This window comes from Ictalurus punctatus, chromosome 10 (assembly GCF_001660625.3).
Source record: "Ictalurus punctatus breed USDA103 chromosome 10, Coco_2.0, whole genome shotgun sequence".
Classification (NCBI taxonomy): Eukaryota; Metazoa; Chordata; class Actinopteri; order Siluriformes; family Ictaluridae; genus Ictalurus; species Ictalurus punctatus.
This window is the reverse complement of record NC_030425.2, coordinates 25,380,001-25,407,193: the sequence shown is the minus strand read 5'-3', so window position 1 is coordinate 25,407,193 and position 27,193 is coordinate 25,380,001. Positions and strand designations below refer to the sequence as shown.

The following is a 27,193-nucleotide window of genomic DNA, read 5'->3' as shown; positions in this document are numbered from 1 at the left end:
AGGTCAATAATTAGATTACTGCTCTCCATATAAACGTAGTCAGTGTTCAGATAAATGACCCCGTTCAAAGAGCGACACATCACTGTTTGGGAGGGTTTTGACACCGCTGGCTTTCCACACAGCGCTGATCTTCTCCGCGCCTTCCGCTTCACTCTGATTCACTTCAACCTGACTGTCACTGCTCTTACCCTGCGGAAACGTCCCGAACTAACTAACTAACTAACGGAAGTGCACAGCTCGTGTCTCCGGTAACATGTGGACTTTTCCCCGCGATGCCTGCGCCGAGGACGTGATTTCAGCGGAGTAGAAACACCAGCCAGGTACTGTAGGCAGGTAGGTGCTGGAGTTTCTCGCGAGAGTTGGTTATTGACTCGGTTCTGAGTCATATCAGAGTGTATCACTGATTTACATACTTAATAGAGAAAAACAAATAAGAGTTAAGCTCTCATTAGTGTGTTCACGCTGAAACGGGTGTGATGTGTGTTTAAGTAATGTGTAAAAGTAAAAGGGTCAGGTGTACACCTGGATGTCTCTTTAACCTAGAAATATGCATTAGTGTAAAGCCTTTAAAGCTTCACTCTCCATTGAAATGATTTTGGAAGGTTTTCAGGGGGATGTAGTTATATTAAAGGTTATCATCCTAATGTTTTACCCCTGAGCCTGTATGTGGAATAATCCATAACTCTATTTAATTACGAGTTTTCTAAGTTTCAGATAAACATTTAAGTGAGCTCTTTGTAATCATAATGTCATTGCTGGTTTGTATTTATTTATTTATTTTCCCCGAATGCCTACACTTCACCTCTTAGGATTCTTTGTATTTCCATATCTTAACCCAGTCACTGCACCACATAGAAGCTGAGCTTATAGTACTTACAGGATTAAGGAGTGAAAGCTGAGTGCTATCCGCCATCATGGAAGGTAAAGGACGGATAAATACTCACTAGGGTTGGGCAAAACAAAACAGAACAGAACAATCAAATCACCAAGACTTTTTCACACAATATTACAGGGTGTCCTAAAAGTCTCCTAAGCAGGGGAAATGAACACTTTTTTTAATCAAAATGTCTTCCAGACTTTTTCATACTTTAGTTTATATTATCCATCCGTTTTCTATACCGCTTATCCTTATCCTCCAGGTCACAGGGGAACCTGGAGTCTATCCCAGGGAGCACCAGGCACAAGGCAGGGTACACCCTGGACAAGGTGTCAATCCATCGCAGGGCACAATCACTCATACATTCATACACTACAGACACGCCAATCATCCTACCATGCATGTCTTTGGACTGGGGGAGGAAACCGGAGTACCCGGAGGAAACCCCCACAGCACGGGGAGAATCTCCGCACACACAGGGCCACGGTGGGAATCAAACCCCCCCATAAACCCCCCCACCCTGGGGGTGTGAGGCGAACGTGCTAACCACTCAGCCACCGTGCGTCCCTAGTTTATATCATATACATTTATTTTCTTCTTCAGATAGCCTTTGACAAAAGAAGACCGTATTGAAATCATTCTCATCGCTGGATCAGGAAGCTGATGGATTTTAACGGGAAACACGGCAGGAACATCACGCACACGACACCGTTGCAGACGTTCTTAACAAATTCAAAAAGACTGGAAGTGTTGCGGAACGACCGAGAAGTGGACGTCCACGAACATCCTCTGACGAAGACACAACCGACGTAGTGCTGGTAAACTGTACATAGTCCCGTACGTACGGAGACTTTTGGGACACCTGTAGACTGTACATCATGATATTCGCATTGTGCCGACAAAAAACTAGTCCTGAATTCAAATAAACCTGAATTTTTTCCAACTCTAATTGAAATTTTGCTGGTACGACACATTTCAAAGTCAGTTAATCAAATCAGATTTACCACGAGAACATGACAGCACCCAAAACATTTCTTGCCTGTTTGATTGGTTGATTGAAATGGCAACAAAAAAACGTTAAAATGAAAGCCCCTGTGGCACAAATATTACTCTCAAGAAACTATTGGTGTTAATAAGAATGCTAATAATGCTCGTGATGTCTCAGAAAAGTGTACCGCGACGTCAATTAATAATGTAATAGCAGTGTCATAACATCATATCGGCCGTCCATAGTGCTAACGTTTAAGAATAGTATTTTGTCTAGTGTTTGTTTTACGAGGCTGCATTTCATTACTTATGGTCTTAGACGGCATGTGAGGAATAAAACACTTAGGGGAATGCTGTTCTAGGAAAGCAGTCAATAACTGGGTGGTGTGACGCGACCCAGTGTGAAGTGTTAGCACTTGAAGTTGGTTATTTTCCTATAACAGCACATCCTGAAGTGTTTTATTCAGCTTATACTACAACAATTTGCTGACAGGTTAATATTTCTATTCATTCAAAAACTACATTAACTTTAACTACATTAACGGCACGGAGGATTAGCGGTTAGCACGTTGGACTCGCACCTCAGGGGTTGGGGGATTGAATCCTGCCTCCTGCAAACTCTTTTGTCCTTAGACTTTCCCGTGGAAGAAAATCTAGTTGAAGCTTTTACCCTTGACTGTTACAAACCACTGGTACTGGAGACTCCTTCCATAAACGCTGCGAAACCAAAAAAAAAATCTCTTCACAGAGATATGACAAACATTGCCATTTGTTGATGTTTTTTCTGTTAAATAGCACATTTTTATTTTTAAATTTGTTAATTATTAGACTTAGATGATGTGCGCTGTATAAATCTCTGCAAGTTGTTACTATAGAAACGAAAACGTATTTGAAATGAGCGCATTAATACAAGCGTCTGATCTATCTTGCGGCTGGAACTACCGCCAGATCTGCTGTTATAGAAAATTAATCAACACCTTCTAAACAAATAGATTACTAAGGGTCTTTATTTCTTTTTATTTCTTTTTTTATTTGAGATATGACCAAAGAGAGTTTACATACAACCTTTTCAAAATAATTTAATAATCGCCCAAAAAAACATTTGTCTCAACGGTAGTCTGGCATTGACGGAGTTAGAAGGACCTTTTGAAGTCCCTCCAGCATTTATACAATTGAACAAAGGACTGTTGACATCTCAAAGACCAAAGTCCTGTGTGTGTGTGTGTGTGTGTGTATGAGACAGAGAGAGAGAGAGAGAGAGAGAGAGTGAGTGAGCGTGTGTGGGGGATGTGTTTTTCCCCACCACCTGGCACAACAAAGCCCTCATGGAAACTAGCCCTATAGTAGTGAGCAAATATGTCCACCTGCTCGCCCCCTCGTATTCCAAAAGCCCCTTAATAACCCTGTGGACAAGATCTAAGTCTCATGCAGGTTGTTAGCTCCTTCTTGATGACGTGAACAGATCTGTCCTAAACGGTGAAGGTCAATCTGTGGCCCGCCCCTCCACATGCTTACCAGGCTGCGGCATCACAGGACTACGACTAATCCACTTAGCCTAATCAACTTTACGGTCTCTCCTACACGCACAACGCGTCCTCACAGTGCACTCGCCGTGCGCTGAGCTCGGTCACGAGGCTCAAACGTGACCTAGGACTTAGGAGGAGATTCGGTTTCTTTGGTTTTATTTTTGTCGTGTCTGATTTTGAAATGAGACTAAACAAAGTCTTAGGAAAACAGCATCAGTCTCATGTGAGGCCATTGTTTGTGTCACTTCTGTGTTTGCGAAACAATGGCTGTATAAATGATCTCCAATACGAGACATAACATTAAACATCTCAACAAGATCAGTCTAAATGAAGCATTACGCAAGTTAGATTACAATTAGGGGTCTAGAGAGTCAAAAAAACGTTTATCTTTAATCATGAAAAGGAAATGAGTTTAGACATATGTCATTGATTGAGAGCAACTGACCACACCTTACTTTAGAGTCCGTGCTGCAAAAATGATTGCAATTAAATGATTTTTGGATATGTGCTGTGTCAAGGCTTCATTTTAGAGATGCACCGATACTAAATTTCTCAGCCGATACCGATAACAATCGATACCGATTATTCAGAGCGATATCGGCCGATACCGTTAGTTCTGTCTTTTATGCCTTCTTTTAAATGAATAATAATTAATTCCACAATTAATGCAAATAAAAACTTTATTCTCTCCATTTCAACACGTTGTTTGACAGTAACTGGTCTCATCAACAGAACACACATTACTCTAATGAACATGAACACATGAACTCAATTCTGAAGATTAAAGTAAGATTATTAACTTATTGAATGTTATTCATTCATATTAACATTGACTGAATTGTAAAAACCCTCCTGTTAGTCTCACATTCACTCTCCACAAACACAAGCATTTCTACTTCATCACTGAACATCACACTGGTCATATATAATATCCACTTTTTATATATTAACATTAACTGGATAGGAAATATGCTACTCTACAAATATAAGTTTCTGTGCAGTATATACTTTTTTGTCGACTCGTCTTCATTTAAATCTTTCGACGGTGTACTGCAGCTTTAATTGAGCGCGAGCAAAAATAAACTTAGACTCGACGCTGAAACTCCCGCTTCACTGCTGCAGCGTCCGGTGTAAAATGTTAGCAGTGCAGAGCTTACAGAGCTTACAGACTGCAGTTTTGTCGTCATTCCACACAAGAGACATCATCTTTACACACAGCACGATATCGATCCCGCCCTCTTTTGATTGACAGGATGTAATCAGCCGATAGCGTGAAAAATCACCTTTATACATCGGTGCATCTCTAGTTCATTTCTGTGGTGCAAAGTTTCAACCAGTCAGCACTTTCTCAATTATTAGCGATGGCGTGTCACTCCACAGAGCCGTGCTGAACGTTTCTGCAAAAGTGCTACTAAAAGTGCTTTAAGCTGAATCCCCACAACACTGTTGAATTCTTTGCTCTGATTGGTCAGAAGGTGTTGATTACGATTTCTATTACAGCAGCTCTGACAGTAGATCCGGCTGCGAGACAAATCACAGGATTATATTAACGCGCTCTTTCTAATACGCTATCGTTCGCATTGTAACAACTCATATGGTTAGGAGATGTTCATTTAGCATTTTGGAAGGAGTCTCCAGTGCCAGTGCTTTGTAACAGTCAGAGGTAAAGCACGTTTTCAGACACAGGAAAGTCTTCAGGACGGATGGCATTGCGGATTCTTGGTAACATGACAAGCTTTTTATGTCTTATTAAGTTACAGAGGAAAACGAGAGGCTGGTGGGGGAACTGTTTATATCTGCTATAACATAAATGACAACAGGAACTAACTTGTTTCATCGATGTCCCACAACACTAACTATAAAAGGATAAAAAGTATGTCGTCTCGTTCTTTAATAAATAAATAAAGAGTTGTTAGCTGTAGAATGCGAGGAAAAAGACACTTTGGGGCATGATGTTATGGGAAAATAAACCGCTCTGGGCCGGGGCCACATCACTCAAACCTGTCGTTGATGCCTTTTCTGTAACAGCACACTCCGTCAGGTTTTATTGCTTAGTTTTCATCTACAATGAAGGGATTGGTCTTTTGTTGTAGCAGCTATACAGCAAAAGGCTAATGGCCCCATTCATATTGAGCAAACACATGCAGCCCGGGTCTTTACCTCTGAATGGAGCTCTTACTAACGCTTTAACTTTAGGTTCGATATAAACAGCCTCGCCATTGACGTGAATTTGTTTTGTAACCCCCAGCCCTCATCAAACTCGTACTGCGCTACCGGGTGCCAGACACAGCGTCGTCATCACAGGCAGGTCAACCGTTAAAGACACTCGGAGATACTTCCACTGGTTTGTCAGTGGTAGATAAAATGATTATCAAACCCATTTCAAGACAAAAACTTGGTTTGCATTTGGGGCTTGTCTCTGCCATGTTAGAAAAGATATTTGGAAATGACGGATTTCTTCCAGTTACTTATTTATAGCAGTAAACCTCCTGCTACCATTTTCACTCTAAAACAACACATTCATAATAAACACATATATACATTTCTTCTTTCACTAGCGTGTGTCAGATAGATGAGCGCAAGTGTGAATTTTAATAACTTGTCAATCATATAAGCCACGCCCTTAGTTCATGGCTAGGTCAGGGCGCATGATTTAAATCTAACGTCAGCTCTACAAGACAGCATTTCCACTTTCAGAAAAGGGTCCAAGTAACTCTCCAAGAATGCTAGTGCCGTTTACCTTCCAAAGCATGCTCGAGGAACCATTTTTTTTGTACAGCAGAACACAAGCGAATTTTAATTTCTTTTGGAATAGTTTCCTAAGCCAGACTACTCTATCTCTATGGAACTTTTTATCACTCAGTGTGTCCAAGGACCACCTACTTTGACTGACATTGTAAACAACCAATCACAGGCAATCATGTGACATGTCGGAGAATACGACTGTGAGGACGCAAATCGCTCCAGACCGAAATGTTGAATTTGTTCGAAATCAGGATGCTGTGAATACTTTCGAAAACATGATGGGGATCAATATCTAGATTTGTGTGAAAAGCTCATTGGTGTTCCCGTCAGAGTGATAAAAAGTGGAGCTAGAATTAATCAGTCCATATAGGATTTCACCGAGGGTTTTTTTTTGTAGTTATTGCTGACAAAAATGCTTGATATTGCTGCGGATTTTTAAAAAAATATATTTTTTTTTTTATTATTTGAGATGCAACTTTAAATCTTACTTGAAATCCTAACAACAACTCACTTTTGTCTAGACTTGGATTGAAATGAGAGATCAGAATTTATGTTTTGTTTTACTTGCAATTTATATGTATTGTTATGCGACGGAGCAATTTCAGTCCCAGCTGCAAGCGACGAAGTGAGGTCATGTCAGTTGCCAAGCCTATGGTCCGTGTGGTCGGATGTTTCTTCAGTTCCCCGCTCACAACTCTAGTTTCTGCCTGCAACTTGTTCTCATTTATTGTTTGACATGCAAAAATGTCAGAACAATTTATAACCGTGGCTTCATCTTATTCCGTCATATACAGTACGACCTTTCATTAAATGTGTATAGAGACGTTGTGAAGAAAAACAAAGCTTGGAAGGGAGTATCAGAGATCATTGGTGGGTCTGGTGAGTGTGTGTAATCAGTACGTACAGGATTTCACGGCCAAAAATAATTGGTTTTGCTGTGGGTTTTTTCTGGGGGTTTTTTTTGCACTTTTTTGGTAGAAAACTACTTGAATTGGCGAAAATGCAATTGCATGAAATTGTTTTGCACAGTCTTTTTCAGTGAGGCTTGTTGGCAGATGAGACCTTTCAGCTGTACTGATGTTCAACGCACATGAATATAAGAGGGTTGTGATAATGAGTCTTTATTAATCACATGTACATTACAGCACTGTGAAATTCTTTTCTTCGCATACCCGAGCATGTCAGGAAGTTGGTGTTACAGCGTTGGGTCAGCCATGATACAGCGCCCCTGGAGCAGAGAGGGTTAAGGGCCTTTCTCAAGGGCCCAACAGTGGCAGCTTGGTAGTGCTGGGGCTTGAACCCCTGACCTTCCGATCAGTAACCCAGAGCCTTAACCGCCAAGCCACATGGTGCATCTTGGCCTAAATCTACTGTACTTTAGAAAAATTGTAAAGCTCCAACAAATATTGCGGCATTTGCTTGATTTTGGTTATTTTCTGCGATTACAAAATTGCAAAATCCACAACAGTAATTAGGTACAGTTAGTTAGCTTGCTTATCTAATCTGCCGATGAAGCTAGTGTTTAGCCTGGCGCGTAACATATAAATTAATCAACCAGTTTGCACACTGCACTGATGAGTGCGTCATCTAATTTGAGTGTAACTCTTTTGATTTAGAAGCTCTATATATATTTCAAATCCCAGCACTACGAAGCTGCCACTGCTGGACCCTTGAGCAAGGCCCTTAACCTTCAACTGCTCAGATGTATAAATGAGATAAATGTAAGTCGATCTGGATAAGGGCGTCTGCCAAATGCCTTAAATGTAATGTAATATATATAGCTACTGCCGTTTCTCATTAGAACTAAACAACAACAGTAAAACAACACTGGACAGGTCATGCCTACAAGTGACAACAGTAGCGGTTGCTACACATCCACAAGAGAAAAAAACGACACTTGCGTGTGGACGTAGAGTTATTCGGTTGCTTGTCAACCTGCGCTTTGTAAGACATTGTGTAGTCTGGTTACAAAAACCTGACCCGATACAACATAAACAAACCAACCTTTCACGCCTAGTATGCTTTGCTGCTATAGTGATTCACAACCCTGTCCTATAATGGCATCTTTTCTACTGAGACACTATTTATATGCGTATTCACTCAAGCTCATATATATATATATATATATATATATATATATATATATATATATATATATATATATATATATATATATATATATATATATATTTATTTATTTTTATTTGTCACTGTTGGCTTTCCATAGCCACTCATTCCTGAGAACCCGAGGCTGACCTTTGAGAATTCGTTAGCACCTTTTCCTGTGCCCTCCTCCCACATCTCTTTGGAATAGCGTCGCCCTGCATGTTTCTAATATAAATAGAAGCAAGCTGCTGGAATACAGCCTAAGTACTTATGTCACAGGCGAGCCGTGTCTCTCTCGATGCTCGATTGCTGTTTATTATGCAGCAGTGTGTCGAGTCTCTCGGGAGAATTAAGCAGTGAATCAAAAACAGGAAGAGGCCTGTCAGTGCACGCAGCAATGACTCAATGTTACTTTAATGAAGGTGTCCAATTAGAGCCAGAACGGGAAAAGAAGGTAGAGGACATGCGGTTAATAGCTAATAAGTTCAGAAGTGCAGTGTTCATGACACCATCCTCAAGTCTTTTTTTAACTGAACCTGCCAAGTGCTGTGTGTGATCTACAGGGGAAACAGCATGTGGAAGTGAGACAGGGTGTGAGAAAGGGTGTGTGTTGAGTACACACACGATTTCTGAGTCTGTCTTGTACGTGTTATCATGCAGGTCCAGGACCATGAGTGACCAAGCTGAGGATGTCAGCTTATTAACACCACAGGATGTGTCAGAGCCCCCGAAGGAGGAAGACACACACCACGCTCCACAATTCAGGCAAGTCGAGGCAAATGCTTCTTTAGTGTTTGAAGAGCTTTATATTTGTTAAGTGGTATTGTAATTGAATACAGGAAGTGTAGGAAATATCTGACATCTTATCCAATAGAATTATTTAAAGGTGTGGGTCTGTGATTTTCTTGTGGTGAACACATCAATCAGTCAATGCCTTTATATATAATCTTTATATATAATGACAGCTTGTCTGTGCAAGATATTTTTGGCGAAGCTCCTGCACCAAATGTATTGGCACCCTCCAGGAGAAAGGGCTAAAAAAAGGTTAATTGTTCCACCATTGCACATTGATTCAAATGTTCCATTCAAACCATTGAAGAAACTGGTTACTTTTCATCTGATATGTGATTTAAATCACTGCACATGTGCAAACCTAAGAAACTAAATATGTTTGAGAAGATCCAAATGTCCAGCCTTGTTAGACATGAAAGTCCGTGAGACTAATTGTAGGGGTGCCAATAATTTTGAGACCAGGGTGGTTTTGTTTTGTTTTAAAACAAAACCTGGGGTGGGGTGGGGGGGGGGGGGGGGGGGGGGGGGGGGTTGTGTAGAGAATATACAGTGTCCTAATATGGTTTAGCTCAAAATATCACTCATTGCTGTCTTAAAGTCATTTGAATGAAGGGTGCCAGTAATTCCAGAGTTGACTGTGCATCTTAAACAACATGTCCAAGTTACCTAGCTAAGGCCATTGCATCATCAAATTCCTCCATTTCAAAATGATGGACCATTACAGGTTATTGCAGTATACCACATTGCTGTTAAATTCTCCATCCGGTTTCTTAGAAAGCGTTGATTAATTTCCTCTGATAGCAGCTCTGACCATAATATTAGCAGTTTCTAATACGTTATTGCATCTTTGTTTGGTAACAGCTTATTAACAGGAACTTGACTGGCAGACCTACATAATCTGCTAAAGTAGGTTATTTGACAAAGTATAATCGTTGTTATGGTAAACGCTTGAAAGTATATTCGGTAACACGGTACATTAAGAGCCAGGGGGGTGTAAACTTTTGAACAGGACAATCAGTGTAAATTCTTATTATGTTGTTTAAATATCTTTTTTTTTTTTTTTCCATTTAGTACCACCCCTCAGATGCTAAATAAGATAGTCTCCCAGAAGACAAAATACTAACAATTTACACCGATCGTCCTGTTCAAAAGTTTACACCCCCCTGGATTTAAATCACTGCACATGATAAATCACTGCACACTGCACACACACACCCCCACCCCCACCCCGGCTCTTAATGTATCGTGACGTGTTCTTGAGCATCACTGAACGTTTGGACCTTATGTAATAGTCGTGTACGAGTCCCTCAGTCGTCCTCAGTGTGAAAAGATGGATCTCAACATCATATAGATGCTGTTGGAAAGAGGTCAAATATGCAGAAGATGCTGGAAAAGTAAAGAATGTTCTGAAGAACAGCGGGCAGTTTAACTGCTCGGGACAAACAAGGGACTCATGAAGAACTCTCACAGAACATAAACACAGTCGCTGATCGTCCAGGTAACGACACACGGTATTAAGAATCAAGGGTGTGTAAACTTTTGAACGGGGTAATTTTTATAAATTCAGCTATTATCTTGTCTTGTGGACTATATGTAAACATCTGTTATGTGAAATAGCTTATTCAGTACAGCACTAAATAAACAACAACATGGGATTGTTATGTTCCCTGTTATTATTTTGTTATCAGTATTAATATTTAGCAGATTCTGCAAGGGGTATGCAAACTTTTGGGCACAACTGTATATAACAATGTATAATGCCTATAGAATCAAACCTTATACCCAGTTTTTCAGCCTTTGTTACATTTTACACCCCCCCCCCCCCCCCCCCCCCCTAGTCATTTATGAGGTGTGCACTGTAGTGATGTAGCTTTATTTATGTTGCTAGTGCTGTTAATGTTTAATCAGCTGAGGATTTATGCTGTATAATGCGTACAGATACGATCCAAAATGTCAGTTAGAGGAATTTAATGTAACATAACCCTTTTCAGTGACTACCATACACTCTCAATTACATGAATCACTTCATAACAACCAGTCTTCATTTCCTTTCAATACTCTCTTAACAGAGACTTCTTAGTAACACACATCCTGAAGCATGTCCTGCCCTGATGATCTGAGTGCTCTCGCTAATTGTTTGTACAGGACCGAATGTTCTGCTCATATTTTGTCGTAACTTGATAAAGTTATGGGTGTGAGTGGTTTATGTCATAGCCAGCCACAGGGCACGTCACGCAATCTACAGGAACATGTTTCACCTCCGGATTTGGCTGGAAAGCATGCTGCTGGCTCTCACCTTCGAGTGCAGCGACAGTCACCTTCACAGAGAGACTCACTTCAGGCCCGTTACAGCAGCACTGGGTTTGGTTTCACTCAGTAATCTGCTGGTTTGATGTTCTTTAGCCCTGGATGAATTATTGACAGCAGGATGGTTGCTCATGGCCTCAAGGACAGATTCCTTTTCTCATGTAGCTGCATACCTTATAATTAACTTTTGCTATCAAAAAGCAGTGTCGCTCAGGGTCTGTCTATAGGTGCCTTTTGGTTGAGGTTCTTGAACCTGAAGAGATTTGGAAATCTCCCACATGAGAGTTCCTGAATAAGTTGCCAATTTACAATTCAGCCACTCCGCAGTGGCCATGACCCAAATTGAAGGAGTGCCACATTAAGTCCTGAGTGGCGCATCAGAAACGAGTCAGTCTGTCAGCATGGGGTTGCAAGTTCACATCCCAACATTTCCACATCCTTCCGTGACAAGGAGTCCAACAGAGCAAAACTGGCCGTACTCTCTGGGTGGGAGGGATGGCGTTACTCTTCTTTCCTGACAATCAGAGCAATACTAGCCAGGCTTCTGTATGTAGAAGATGGCAGATAGTGCTTTCCTTAAAGTGTGTCCAGCTGAGAACCTTTTAGAGGAGACAAAAAAAACGTACCGCATCAGTTTGTCAATCGTTCTGTAAACAACCCAGAAACCAGTGTCAGAAACCAAACATAAGATGCTCAAAAGAAGGCAATACTTCATTCTGAAGAGAACTAGGAGTAGGTCAACAGTGAGTACATGAGGAAGTAATGAGTATCAAGTTAGTAGTAAGTAGTACTCTAGTGATGGGAACTTCTGGTTGAGTGGGGACACCAGTGCGAGAAAAAATGGATGGCCATTGTTCAAATGGTCAACTTTATTTCCATGGCGATGGCGACATCTCTGTTAGTGTAGTATTACATCAGGACTTTAGCCGAGTGATCCCAGTCCTGGGATTTGACCTCACAACCTTCCGGTCATTAGCTGAGCTTGAACTGCCCTCACGAGTTACCCGTATGTCCTCTTATGAGGAAACATATGCTTTGGGATGCTGCTGTGCTTTCCATTAAACGTTTATTAGTTGCATGCGCACTCACACAATCTGTCTGTCTATTAAAAACTCACACACATCAGACTTGCTCTCAAATACATCACCACACGTCCCCTTCTGTCAGCGCTCTATTACATAAAATAACCCCTGCGGCTGTCAGAGGGAAGCTGTATTAGATTGCTGAAAGAGGATGACTAATGGAGCAAGACCTTGCCAGCTGCACTTACTTCCTGTCAGCTAAAGTAAGGTCATATAGAGAGAAGGTGACAGACAGTGGAGCTCACTTTCAGGCAGGCTGCTGCTCTGTTGGCTCACCGCCAGCTCCTCCTGTCCCCTTAGTCATTTCTGACGGGCTTTCTGAGCCAGTGCAAGGACACGCTGACTGATGACGTCTCGAAGAAATTCAATGCCGTTAAGGATCCAAGTGATAAAGAGCGTCTCTAACTAGGTGCTTTGTACGGGATGTGATATTGCACGCTCAACAAAGCACAAGCAACGTAGAATTTTAAAGGCGGCGTTTAGCGCATTCAATAAGGGCTGTCTCAAAGATAGATAAAAAAAAAAAGTGATGTAAAATAGATGAATACGTGCCAGCGTAGTGTATGTGAACTGCCGAATGGAATGATTAAAGTGAAGTGAAAATAACTTTTTATTTTAAATGACATATGCCTGGTATTTAAAAGATACCGTAAATATGCAGCTGAAGAGCTGATTATTATTCAAGCGCCGAATAGCTGGTAAGGTCGTACTTACGAGAATGTTTGCACTAATATTTATGCAAATTAGCCAAACTGCTTCGGGTTGTGAAAATAGAACATCGCTATATATAACTAAATACCACAGCACCGTTGAATTCTCGATTCTGGTTGGTCAGAGTAGTTTCTATAATAACAAGTTACAGAAGAAAATGGTGGACGTACGACTGATGCTTCACATTAACGTGTAAAAATGTCGATATAGTGTTTTCTGTGAGGAGACGTTTATATCATGTTGCTGGAAGGAGTCTCCAGTGTCAGCACTTTGCATCACTTCAACCAACACTTATTTTTTGTCTTACGTGCGTAAAAAGCTGATAACAGGAACTAACTTTAACTAAACAATGTTAAATATTACTATAAATCGATTTCAAAAAAAAAAAAAAAAAAAAAGTCTTTAATTACATGTGAAACACTTCAGCTCGTACTGGTACTGGAAAACGTTTGTAATGGTGACGTTAGCTCCGCTCCATGTTGTCGTCGATTATTTTCCTATAACCGCATACCCCACTGCGGTTTATTTGCTACTTATAAACATGTAATAATATGTGTAAAATTGTGTAATCGTTCAACTTGCCCTTGAAAGTAAACGGTTGTATAGAAAATCTCTATATTGTGATATACTTCAAGCTTTTTTTCCACGTTAGTTACTATGTATTATCATTACCTCGTCATCAATCTGCCAAGTGTGCATTGTATTACTGTTCAAGGTGGAGTAATGATCGAATTGTAGCACCAAATATAGCTGTAGGGTCATTCCATCTCAAGAGGTCCAATGCAGGTTGCGCAACCGTTTCATCATTTTTCTGAGCGAATAACCTCTATGTATTGGCATTACAAAAGCAGCAGGTTTTTAAAAATGTTTTATTTTACTTTGTTTAACTACAGTGGCCATGTTTGTGTCATGGTACACTTCAAATTTTTGGTTATACAGTTGTTTACAGAAACCTTAATATCTTGGCTCGGGATGGTCCTAACTCCTTTGAACAAAAACGGACCTCTAGAGCACATTACAAGTTTACATTACATTCACATTTATTCATGACGTTACATTTACATTTATTCGATTAGCGGACGCTTTTATCCAAAGAGGAAATACAAGCAAAGTGACATCTCGTATATAAACCTTTTGCACGTCCTTGTTCCTGAGACTTAGAACTTAAGTCCAAATATAATGCTCAAGGTTGCTCACAGTTCCACGTTTACAGTCAATTTAAAATCGGAAGGGTTCGAGTATCAGTCTTAAGTTGTTTGTTAGGGGTAAGTATAGTGTGCATACGGAACATTTCAGGTTTGAGACTTCTCTCTTCTTTTTCTTTTTTTTTTCTTTCTTTTTTTTTTTTATGGAGGTGTGAAAGTGAATATCTCTGGTGGAGGACCAGAAATATTGAATACCAGAAATATGAACCTGAAATTTTGACAGAAATAAGTCCTTTATTGTAGCGACAGTCAGGAAGTTATAGCAGTCCGCGAAGAGATGGGTTTCGTGTTGTGTTTCGAAGGAGGAAATGGAGGACATTACGTGCAAATGCTACGTATAGTTACATATTAAACACATTCATACTGTCAAAGTGTTATCTGAAATGTTTATGACTTACTGTTTTTACTCTTACTCTTTAATCTTTACGAGCGCCATATCCCTTGGGCTACATTTACTTCTGCATTATACTCCCTATAGACAATTACCCACATGACTTACATTTCCCGCTTGTCTTTAAACGTTTTTCATAGCGTTCACCTCGCAGGCAGCAGAAGGCTCTAAAAATGATAAACCGCCCCTTTAATATCAGTCTCAACAGGTCTTGCCCGGTAACAGTACCTCACAGCGACTGGACTTCCATTCTAATCACTTTCACTTCCTACTATTAGACTAAATATGTTTATAACACATAATATCCTTCAACATTCTCCACTTCTCTGCTCTTATATCAGGGTGCATCTGTTTGACGAGCTGTCCTGTGAGGACGTCAAGAAGTGCACCAGAGGCTTGGTGAGTGTGTATGTACAAATAAAATAAGATGTTCTTAATCTATGAATCAGAATAAGACAGTACTTAGTGTGAGTGATAATCTATTACAGGCTAAAAAGGCAGTTATGTAAGGAGTAACACACGACGGGCCGTGCTGTTTCATTTGAACATATCGCGCACCTTCTGACCAATCGGATTCGAGCATTCAAGTGCGCTGTGGTATAAAAATAAAACTACCACAGCGTGTCATTAAACAGACACCGAGGAGCCGTCGCTGGCCCGATTTAATGTAAATCCGACATGCGTTTAAAGCATTTGTAGAATAAACGATGAGTAGCAGTCTTATCTGGTGTGTTCTATTGTCTTATCGTCACCTCAACAATAAAAAAAAATCCATTCTTGCACAGTAGCGTGTTCAGACAGGAAGTCATCAAGCTGTAGGTCAAGGCCACAGGGAGTTAAACATCACATGACCTCCAGTCAGAAGAGTGATGCGTGTGTTGACCTTGATTAGCACTCATAGAACTCTGATACGAATAAAGTGTCGTTAAACATTACTGTAACTCAAATGTTATTGAACTGTTGAACACGCTCAGCCCGTCTTCTGAAGAAACAGTGGTGTGTGTGTGTGTGTGTGTGTGTGTCTAATGTGAGGCAGGAAGCACCAGTGTGGTAAAGAGTTCACATGCTAGTGCAAGTCTGCAAGCTTTTTCCGCCAAGGTGCAGTGGGAGTATCTGCAGAGAGAGAGAGGGAGAGGGGGGGAGAGAGAGAGAGAGAGCGAGAGAGAGAGAGAGAGAGGGAGAGCGAGAGAGACGGAGAGAGAGAGAGAGGGAGAGAGAGAGAGCGAATCATTCAGTCAGTCAGAGACTGCAATGAGAGAGTGGGAGATAAAGGAAGAGAGAAATAGAGAAAGAGCTAGAGAGACAGACAGCGAGAGAGAGGTAGAGAGGTAGAGAGACAGACAGCGAGAGAGAGAGAGAGAGAGAAATAGAGAGAAAGGTAGAGAAAGAGAGAAATAGAGAGAGAGGTAGTGAGAAAGACTGAAAAAGAGCAATAAAGAGAGAGAGAAAGAAAAAGAGAGACAGAGAAATAAGGCAGCACTGAGGGGAGAGAGCGTTAAAAGAAGAGAGACAGAGAAAGAAAGAGAGAGGGAGAAATAAAAACAGGTAGAAAGAAAGACAGAAAGAAGGAGAAAGTGAGAGATAGAGAGAGGGGAATGTGAGAAAGACAGAGAGAGAGAGAGAAAGAGAGTGAGGCGACAGAGAGAGAGGCAGAGAGAAAGATTGTGTGTGTGTGAGAGAGAGAGAGAGAGAGAGAGAGAGAGAGAGAGAGAGAGAGAGAGAGCTAATTGGTGAAGCGCTTGTGTAACCAGAGTAAGTGGAGGCAGGATCAGTTCACAGGAACAGAAACAGATCTCAAGAGGCCTGGGAGAGAAGAAAGAGATACTGGATACCTGCAACACGCTGACCACACGCACACACACACGCACGCACACTCACACGCACACACACACACACACGCACTCTCTCTCTCTCTCTGTGAGTCGGAGAGGCACAGTGTGTGTGTGTGTATGTGTGTGTGTTGGTGTCAGTGTTGTCAGCATGCTGAATTTGGTGCAGAGCTCCCGGCCGCTGAGAGAGAAAAGTAGGCTGCAGGGAAGCTGTGTGCACGAGCTCATCTCTCTCCCTCCGGCCTCGTCCTCCTCCCACACCGTCAGCAAGTACAACTCACAGTACCACAAACTCTTCCACAACGTCCCCAAGGACGAGAACCTCATGAAGGGTGAGTCTGAGTGTGTGTGTGTGTGTGTTTGTTAATGTCACTTCCCTGCATTGTATTCAATTCCTTAACCTTTCATAACCAGGAGAATTTAATAGTTTCATGTATTACTATTTATTTACATATGTTTACACGTCTTCCTCTGTGTCCGTGTGAGTGGGAGCAAAGGTTTGCATGCCCAAAGTACGAAATGTAAAGCAGCATGTACCGCGTTAAAGACATGTAGTGTGTTAGGTTTCACAGAAAGATATTTAAAACTAAGTTTAAATTTTAAAAAAAGTTCCCTAATTTCTCCATCTGGGGATTAATAAAGTATTATTTTATCTTCAATAAAAAGTCAGTTTGCTTTGCTTTTGCCTTTACGATTTCCTAATTCGTAATATTCCCCGTTCGTCCTGGTACACACTGTTACCGTGTAACTGTTCTCAGATGTCACACACTTCAGATCACTTCAAAATTGTTCTTGTTGTTGTTGGTTTTTTTTTTTAAACTATTGTTTTGTTCCTATAAATACATGTTTTTGTGGATAAATACTAAAATACAGATTATTTATTTCCACCAAAAACCCATGGGGGGTGCAAACTTTTGCACTCACTGTACTTTCTTTCATTGTGAACATATAAGAATTAGCTGTAGTGTTCGCGGTGTGTCGTTCTTCCAGCGTGTCGTGGAGTTAGATGTTATCGGGGTATTACAGATCAAATGTTTGGGTTTTTAAGTGAACTTGATGATGTTACTCTCTTAATGGAATATAACATGCGTGTTTCATTATTCTTAAATAAACATCATAAAGAGAATAAGAGTGACCCCACTGTCCGAGTTAAAGCCTGCAGCTTCTTAAAGGGACATGCGTTACTGGTTTTGTTCCTTTCTTGTTTTCTTCTGCTCTCGACTTAATTTTCTCATGATCTTGACCTAACAAAAGTTGTTGGGGTTTTTTTTTTCAGATCTCGACTTAATTTACTTGTGATCTCGACATTAAAGTTGTTTTCACGTGATCCCGGCTTAATCTCCACTTCATTTTCTTGTGATCTCGACATAACAAAAGTTGTTTTCACGTGATCTCGACTTAATTTTCTTGTGATCTCGACATAGAAGTTTTCACGTGATCTTGACTTAATTTACTTGTGATCTCGACATAACAGAAGTTGTTTTCACGTGATCTCGACTTAATCTCCACTTAATTTACTTGTGATCTCGACATAACAGAAATTGCTTTCACGTGATCTCGACTTAATTTACTTGTGATCTTGACATAACAGAAGTTTTCACGTGATCTCCACTTAATTTTCTTGTGATCTCGACATAGAAGTTTTCACGTGATCTCGACTTAATTTACTTGTGATCTCGACATAACAGAAGTTGTTTTCACGTGATCTCGACTTAATCTCCACTTAATTTTCTTGTGATCTCGGAGGTAACAGAAGTTTTCACGTGATTTCGACTTAATTTACTTGTGATCTCGACATAACAGAAATTGCTTTCACGTGATCTCGACTTAATTTACTTGTGATCTTGACATAACAGAAGTTTTCACGTGATCTCCACTTAATTTTCTTGTGATCTCGACATAGAAGTTTTCACGTGATCTCGACTTAATTTACTTGTGATCTCGACATAACAGAAGTTGTTTTCACGTGATCTCGACTTAATCTCCACTTAATTTTCTTGTGATCTCGGAGGTAACAGAAGTTTTCACGTGATTTCGACTTAATTTACTTGTGATCTTGACATAACAGAAGTTTTCACGTGATCTCCACTTAATTTTCTTGTGATCTCGACATAGAAGTTTTCACGTGATCTCGACTTAATTTACTTGTGATCTCGACATAACAGAAGTTGTTTCCACGTGATCTCGACTTAATCTCCACTTAATTTTCTTGTGATCTTGACGTAACAGAAGATTTCACGTGATCTCGACTTAATTTACTTGTGATCTCGAACATAACAGAAGTTTTCACGTGATCTCCACTTAATTTTCTTGTGATCTCGAACATAACAGAAGTTTTCACGTGATCTCCACTTAATTTACTTGTGATCTCGAACATAACAGAAGTTTTCACGTGATCTCGACTTAATTTACTTGTGATCTCGACCTAACAGAAGTTGTTTTCACGTGATCTCGACTTAATTTACTTGTGATCTCGACCTAACAGAAGTTGTTTTCACGTGATCTCGACTTAATCTCCACTTAATTTACTTGTGATCTCGAACATAACAGAAATTGCTTTCACGTGATCTCGACTTAATTTACTTGTGATCTTGACGTAACAGAAGTTTTCACGTGATCTCCACTTAATTTTCTTGTGATCTCGACACAGTAAAATAGTTGCTTTCTCCTGATCTCGACATAACAAAAGTTGCCTTGTCTTTTCTGCGTACTCGACTGTCGTGCTTATTGTTCTAGATTCAGCAAAAGCTTCGCGCAATCCCACAGCATCATAGATGAACAAATTTGCTTTTACTTTGATCAGAGACTCACTCAAGCTGAAATAGCTCTATATCTCTCAGTGACCGACTTCCACGTGAGTGTCCGACACTCGAGAAGGGGACCCTCCTCTCTCTCGTAATACGGAGATAGAGTCCGTCTCTCCAGCGGGCAGTTATTACATTCATGATGGCGATGGCGAAGACGCCAACGTGTAGCGACACCGGTCCCATTTTCTCATGAGAAAACGATTTCAATAAAATGAAAACAACTTTTCATTATGTTGAGATCTCGAGAAAATGAAGTCCGGATCACGAGAAAACAAGAAAGAAGAACGTGATAATGCATGGCCTCTTAGGGCTTCGGTAGTTTTGAAAGAAGAGTGTTCGACACGTATATAAACAAGCCTGGCGGTCTGGGTAAACCCAACGGAGGTTGCCGGGGATGAATTACTGGAAAACAAACATCAGCCAATCGTGTGTCATTTTCAGTATTTCAAACCTATCAGACGGGCTGGTTTGAATATTTCAGAAACTGCTGATTTTTTTTTTTCCTAATCAGTTCAGTTTGTGATCAGATATCAGCCGTGGAAATGTCTGCGATATGAATGAATGAATGAATGAATGCCTTTTATTGTCACTATACATATGTACAATGAAATGAAGAGCCACTCCTTTTTGTTCCGTGCAAACATATACATTCAATACATGGATATGGAGGTAGGCCGGGCGTCTTTCAGAGGTGTCTTTAAATGTGATTTTGTTCTCTTTCCGTATTTTTAGGAGTAACCAGACTTCTAAATACTCGAACTTTATAGGGTCAGTTTCACCATGTGACGGGTTTTCCCAGGCCGCCACACACACTATTATACTGCATCGGATGAGAAAAAGTCCGTGTTCATACAGTACATGAGTAATTATTATAATATGTTTGAATTTACTTTATCCATTGCCTTTTTTTTTTTTTTTTTGGACGTAAAACTTGAGTTGTTTAGAAAATACAGACTACCTACACAAAACAGGTCACGGTCACATGGGAATGGAGATGGAGCCTCGAGCTTCATGCTGTTCGGTTGTAGATAAATCTGTAACTATATCAGCGTGTTAGATCTGAGGTTTTGAAATCAAGCAGGTTTTTATATGCTTCAGGAGGTTTTTCTACCTGTTGCTTGTTTCGCTTTTCATCACGACCTGCTTCTCTTTCATTTCAGTTCAATTCAGCAAGCTTTGCTGGCACGACCGTGTACTTTACAAGGCATTACAGGAAAGAGAAGAACCGTTCATAACAAATCTCTCTCTCTCTGTCTCTCTTTCTATATGTGTGTGTGTATGGTAGTGTACTCCTGTGCTCTGCTGCGAGACATCCTGCTACAAGGCCGACTCTACATCTCCCGAAACTGGCTGTGTTTCTACGCGAATCTCTTTGGGAAGGACATTAAGGTGAGCCGAAGCAAAAGCTGTTCAACCCTGTCATCTTAACCCCCGAATTTTTTCGGAGCAACCACGATAAACACCTTGCACACACCGAGTCGCACATGATGACAATGCAGTATTGTGTTTTAGTTGTTATGACACTTTAAACAGAGCGCTGTGCTGTGCTTTAATCCCGGCTCTGGGCCGCAGCTGCTTGTTGTGCTGAATTAAACACGGTAAAGTGAGACGCCTCTTTTGTGTTGCACATCGAGCTCTTTACCCACAATTACGTTTCACTGAACACGCGAAACTGTCTGTTCCGGGTTTTTCCTCAATAACGTGAGGTGAGGACGAGTGGGAGTTCCACTGAGATCCTTTATCAAATTCACAAACCGTAACCTGATCCATATAGTACGCTCCTGTCTACTCTCTCTCTCTCTCTCTCTCTCTCTCTCTCTCCCTGTCTCTCTCTCTCCCTGTCTCTCTCTCTCCCTGTCTCTCTCTCTCTCTCTCTCTCTCCCTCTCCCTCTCCCTGTCTCTCTCTCTCTCTCTCTCTCTCCCTCTCCCTGTCTCTCTCTCTCCCTGTCTCTCTCTCTCTCTATTTCTCTCTCTCCCTGTCTCTCTCCCTGTTGCTCTCTCTCCCTGTCTCTCTGTTTCTCTCTCCCTGTCTCTCTCTCTTGCTCTCTCTCTCCCTGTCTCTCTCTCTCCCTGTCTCTCTCTCTTGCTCTCTCTCTCCCTGTCTCTCTCTGCTTCTCTCCCTGTGTCTCTCTGTCTCTCTCTCCCTGTCTCTCTCTCCCTGTCGCTCTCTCTCCCTGTCGCTCTCTCTCCCTGTCTCTCTCCCTGTTGCTCTCTCTCCCTGTCTCTCTGTCTCTCTCTCTCCCTGTCTCTCTCTCTCTTGCTCTCTCTCTCCCTGTCTCTCTCTGCTTCTCTCCCTGTGTCTCTCTGTCTCTCTCTCCCTGTCTCTCTCTCCCTGTCTCTCTCTCCCTGTCGCTCTCTCTCCCTGTCGCTCTCTCTCCCTGTCTCTCTCCCTGTTGCTCTCTCTCCCTGTCTCTCTGTCTCTCTCTCTCCCTGTCTCTCTCTCTCTTGCTCTCTCCCTCCCTGTCTCTCTCTGCTTCTCTCCCTGTCTCTCCCTGTCTCTCTCTCTCCCTGTCTCTCTCTTGCTCTCTCTCTCCCTGTCTCTCTCTCTTGCTCTCTCTCTCCCTGTCTCTCTCTGCTTCTCTCCCTGTCTGTCTCTCTGTCTCTCTCTCCCTGTCTCTCTCTCTCCCTGTCTCTCTGTTTCTCTCTCCCTGTCTCTCTCTCTCCCTGTCTCTCTCTGCTTCTCTCCCTGTCTGTCTCTCTGTCTCTCTCTCCCTGTCTCTCTCTCTCCCTGTCTCTCTCTGCTTCTCTCCCTGTCTCTCTCTCTGTCTCTCTGTCTATCTCTCTCTGTCTCTCTCTTCCTGTCTCTCTCTCTCACTGTCTCTCTCTGTCTCTCTCGCTCTGTTTCTCTTGCTGTATCCTGTCTCTCGCTGTCTTGTTCTATCTCTGTCTGTCTCCTGTCTTTGTCTCCTGCCTGCCTCTCTGTCTCTGTTTCTGACTTTGTCTCATATTTCTGTCTGCTGTCTGCCTCTCTCTCTCTCTGTCTCCTGTCTCTCTCAGTCGCTCTCTCCCTGTTTCTCTCTCTCTCTCTCTCTCTCTCTCTCTCTCTCTCTCTCTCTGTCCTATCTCTCACTCATTCTGTCTCTCTGTGTGCAGGTGTGCATCCCCGTAGTGTCTGTGAGGCTGGTAAAGAAACATAAGACAGCGGGCCTCGTCCCCAATGGCCTGGCCATCACCACAGACAGCAGTCAAAAGGTGTGTGCGTGTGTGTGTGTGTGTGTGTGTTTAAATAAATCTCTACATTCAAATCTGTACCATTTAAAGAGCTTTTCAGTAACTGTATGTACATTTCCAAAGACACTTTTGTGTTTTTCTCTTAATTGATTCTTTTAGACGGTAAAGTGACAAGTAAGATGATTGTAGCTGAGTTTTAACTTCGTTTAGTTTTAAGTTTTAAAATACAGAAAAACAACAAAAATAAGTTGTAGTGAAGTTGATGTCCAACACTGGTGTCACATAATTTATTATCTTTAATAGTAGTAGCACTTGAGCGCGTTGTTGCCTCCCAATTGTCTAATCATCTTACAATTAATCACCTCTCTGAACCCCTTCAGTCAGGTTTTCGTAAATTTCACCGCACTGAAAGGCGTTGGTCAAAGTTACCAATGACTTGTTGATGACTTCTGATTCTGGAGCTACTTCCATTCTCAACCTTCTTGCTCTTAGAGCTGCTTTCGATACTGTGGCTCATGGTCTTTTACTTTTTTACTTTTACTCACCTTGAAAGTGTTTTTGGTGTGTCGCGGACAGTTTTAATCTGGTTTAAATCCTATTTTACTGACCGTTCCCAGTTTATTACTATGGGTGGTTACAGGTCTGACACTAGCTCTGTACTCACTGGTGTTCCTCAGGGTTCAGTTTTAGGCCCTTTACTTTTCAATATTTATCTATCTCCGCTTGGGCATCTGCTGCGATCGCTCGGCCTCCGTTATCACTCCTACGCTGACGATACCCAAATCTACATTCACTCAAAACCTGGTGAAAACCTTGATGTTTGTTGTCTTTCTGAATGTATTTCTGAGATAACAACGTGGATGAACAATAACTTTCTGTGCCTGAACAGCGGGAAAAGCGAAGTTATGCTTATAGGTTCCCGTCATCAGATTCTCAAAGCTGGTCCACTGTCTCTGTTTGTTGATGGCTCTGTTTTGGAGACTCGACGTAAAATGAGGAACCTTGGAGTCATTTTTTATACCAGTCTTACATTTGGTTCTTTTGTACAGAGCGCTGTTAAAGCCTCAGAAATATAGCAAGATTGCGTCCTGTGCTAAATCTCTCTGTAGCTGAAAAACTGATTAACTCGTTCGTCGTGATTAACGCCTTTTTAGCCGGATCCTGACTGGAAGCAGGAAATACAATCAAATTACTCCTGTCCTGGAGTCCTTGCACTGGCTCCCGGTCAGGTTCCGTGTCGATTTTAAGGTCACGATGTTGACATACAAAGCATTACATGGCTTGGCTCCTCAGTACTTATCTGCTTTATTAATTCCTTACACCCCCAAATCGCAGACTAAGCTCCTCAAGCTCCTCAAGATCTATGGGTGACGGGGCTTTTTCTGTCTATGCTCGTACCCTTGGCAACTCTCTTCCTCTCGAACTTAGGGAAGCTCAGACCTTTGACATTTTAAAAGCTGAACTCAAGACATACGTTTTTTAAAACTAGCATTTGCTTGTTGTTGTTTACTTTTATTTGTGATTTTTGTGTACAGCGCTTTTGAGAAGCTGCTTTTAAAGGCGCCCTATAAAATAAAATGTGTTATTAATATAATAGTTCATAAACTAGATAAAAATTAATAATAATAATAGTAATAATAACTACTTTATTTATAGAGCACTTTTCATACACATGGCTGTGCAATCGAGTAAAACAAAAAAAAAAACCCCCACACATTTATTTAATACAAATAAGTGTGTGTGCGTTGTTTTTTGACACTGTTTTGGTCTTTTTCCTTCTCTTTCAGTATGTGTTTGTGTCTCTGCTGTCCAGAGACAGTGTGTATGATGTGCTCAGGCAGATCTGCACACACCTACAGGTGAGAGAACACACACTTCTCCTGTGTTCAGTGCTGAATGTTTAGTAGCGCAGAAGATGTGTGGTGTACAGTAAATAACGTCTGGTTTGTTTGTTTGGCCTTTAAACATTTGTGATACAGGTCAATGGCAAGAAGAGCCTCAGCTTCAAGCAGTACATGGAGCAGCCGACATCTTTATCTCTGGTGAGCCTTCATACCAGCGCCAGCGCTTCTCGCTTTTCTTTCTAATCTCAGCCAGGGTAGCGTGATAACGTCTAGAATCCCGACGAGTAAGGAATAAAGCACAACGGAGCATGCTTTTATTGGGAAATGATCAACAACGGAGCAGTGTAAAGTTGACTGTCCTTCTATAACAGCACGTCCTGCATGTTCCTCTTACACCACAGCAGTTTAATAGCTAATAATAGCTCATTTATTATGATTATTATTAATTACATTGTACGTTTTATCTGTTTATAGTTACAATTAATGTTGTGGAATGTCCACGCAACAAGTTAGTTCCTGTCCTCACTACGTGGTGGTTTCCTCACCACGCAAAAAAAAAAAAAAAAGAAAAGTCCTCCATCTTAGTGCTGACACTGGAGACTCCTTACCTTCCGTGATAAATAAACGTCTCTACGCACCATATCGACGATTACGTGTTTTGAAAAATGTGCCTGCGTTAGAATGGTCTCCATGCGGGTTCATGTGTAAGCTGTTTCTATGGAAACGATAAGGAGCAAGTTATTCTATTACCATTAATATAATATTAACCTGTGATTTGAATTACAGCGTGCTGTTATAGAGAATTAAGCAGCACCTTCTGAGCAATCAGGATCGAGCATTCAGCACGGCTGTGGTGTGATCGTGATCTCAGTCATTAATATATAAATGATAGTTGATAGATTTACGAGTTTAGGCGCCAAACGGGTTTATCGCACGTTATCATTCTTTTCCGTTGGTGATGAAGCTGCTGTGGTTTCATGAGCTCGTGGTGACGAAAATGAAACCTGTTTCAGGTAACCAACATTCTCCTGTGTGTGTAGGAAGAATTCCCCGTCCCCGACGAGTACCCAGTGGCCGCGGATGAGTTCACTCCGGTGCTGAAGTGGCGGAGGAAGCCGTCGGTGGCGTCCGTCTCTTCGTCCCTGCCTGATCTACTGGGAAACTCCACCAGCAACCTGAGTGCTGTAGACACGTCGTTTCAGCCCAGTGAGCCTCTCCAGGGTGAGCAACAACCAAACACACACAATATGATTTTGAGGATATTTCATGCACAGCAAATCTAATCAAGGCTGTGAGTCTTTCATTTTGCAGGGTTAGTGGGGAAATGGGGCGCGTTAACATCTCAGCAATAGCAGTTTGTGTATTGTTTTATAGCACGTTCTTCAATTTTATAAGACCGTCAGTCGGGAACACAACACCGGCGATCGAGGGATGATCAGACATGCAGCTCGTTTGTATTGCCTCAGGGCAGGTTTGCTGAAACACAGTTGCTGGAGCAGTATTTCGCTGAATCAGCCCTCAAAACATTTGCCCTTTTTATTGTATTTAATATACATGTATATATATATATATTGCCTGAAAAAGTGCTATTTTTTTCAAGTAATCAGAAATAATGTTTTTTTTAATGGAGTCTAAATAATTTTCCAGCTAGAAATAACCTGCTTTCTTTGTCTTTGTGTCAAAACACATTCCAAATACTTTCAATTATTATAAATACCCCGTGTATACAGCAAACCACAAACTACAAATCAGCTGCACGTGACTTTCACTGGCAAGTGTGGGTGAAACGGACATCAGGCAAAAATGCACAAAGTTGGAAAGCATGTTCTCTTCTTGATATGTAAGAGGCCCATACACAGAGAACTGCTGTTGTGACATCTGTATGAAAATTTCGAGGAGAACAAGTCGGCGTTTATGCAAAAAGAGTCTCTATTTTTATCCAGATGCAGAAAGGGGTGTGATGTTTGAAAGGTTTGGGGGGAAAAAACAACAACAACTAAAGTCTAAAATACAAATCCAGAATCCAAAATTCTAGCTTTTGGTCTGTTAGCATTCAAAATAAGCCCAAACATCTGTATCCAAGCTTCCGTGTTTATTACACTATCACTAAAATATTGACATAAAATCTAATGGCATTGTCACATGGTATAAATTTGAATGATTGCTCAGTAGGGTGTACTCATAAATGCACATTTATTCTGTTCAGAGCTGATTAATTCAGTCATCAGTCATATGTCTGGATTTATAAATCCCCAGCATGCACTGAGTCCAGTCCTTATGCAATATGGGATTACAGAGGGATTTCAGCATCCTGGGAAATATGAAATAGAATTGTTCACCGATATGTGAGGTGTGGAACTAATGCTGTAATAATGCGTCTTGGTCACGGAGCACATGAATTGAGTTTAGATTTAAATGAATTATGAAATGAAATATATGACTGTCAAACTTGCAATTTAATCAGGGTAAAAAAAAAGTAAATAATAACAATAATGATAATAATAATAATGATAAGGTATGAGGCAAATGTGTACCATCATGAGCCACCGGAGCATTTTATTCCTCAATCCAAATCCATAATTTAATTGTGTTAAATTATAAATTCTTTTTTTTTCCCCCTCCTATTATAGATGGCACGTTTCCTTTTAAAATGAAATTAAAATTGCAGTAAAATTCTAGTTGACATTTTTTTTTTTTTTATAGATTTATAACTCAGTTTAAGTTTCAAGTTTGAATAAAAGAAAGAAAGAAACACAGGAGGGAAGGATCAAAGAGAAGAGTAGAGACAGAGAGAGACGGGAGAAAGGAAGGAT

General features: G+C 41.1%; 1 protein-coding gene across 4 annotated transcripts in view; it reads left to right on the top strand.

Annotated features, from left to right (window-relative positions):
* Positions 1-131: 131 nt before the first annotated feature.
* Positions 132-27,193, top strand: part of gramd2aa (GRAM domain containing 2Aa) — a 34,903-nt gene continuing 7,841 nt past the window's right edge. The window contains exons 1-9 of one of the 4 annotated variants that reach the window (XM_053683278.1): positions 132-333; positions 8,902-9,006; positions 15,071-15,128; positions 16,728-16,890; positions 20,651-20,754; positions 22,459-22,557; positions 24,324-24,395; positions 24,516-24,578; positions 25,421-25,601. In XM_053683278.1, the coding sequence (XP_053539253.1) occupies positions 8,912-9,006; positions 15,071-15,128; positions 16,728-16,890; positions 20,651-20,754; positions 22,459-22,557; positions 24,324-24,395; positions 24,516-24,578; positions 25,421-25,601 (835 nt within the window). In that variant the 5' untranslated portion in view covers positions 132-333; positions 8,902-8,911. Of the gene's footprint in view, positions 334-8,901; positions 9,007-15,066; positions 15,129-15,765; positions 16,891-20,650; positions 20,755-22,458; positions 22,558-24,323; positions 24,396-24,515; positions 24,579-25,420; positions 25,602-27,193 lie in introns of those variants that run through there. The other 3 variants (XM_017478031.3, XM_017478030.3, XM_053683279.1) reach the window with 3 other exon arrangements.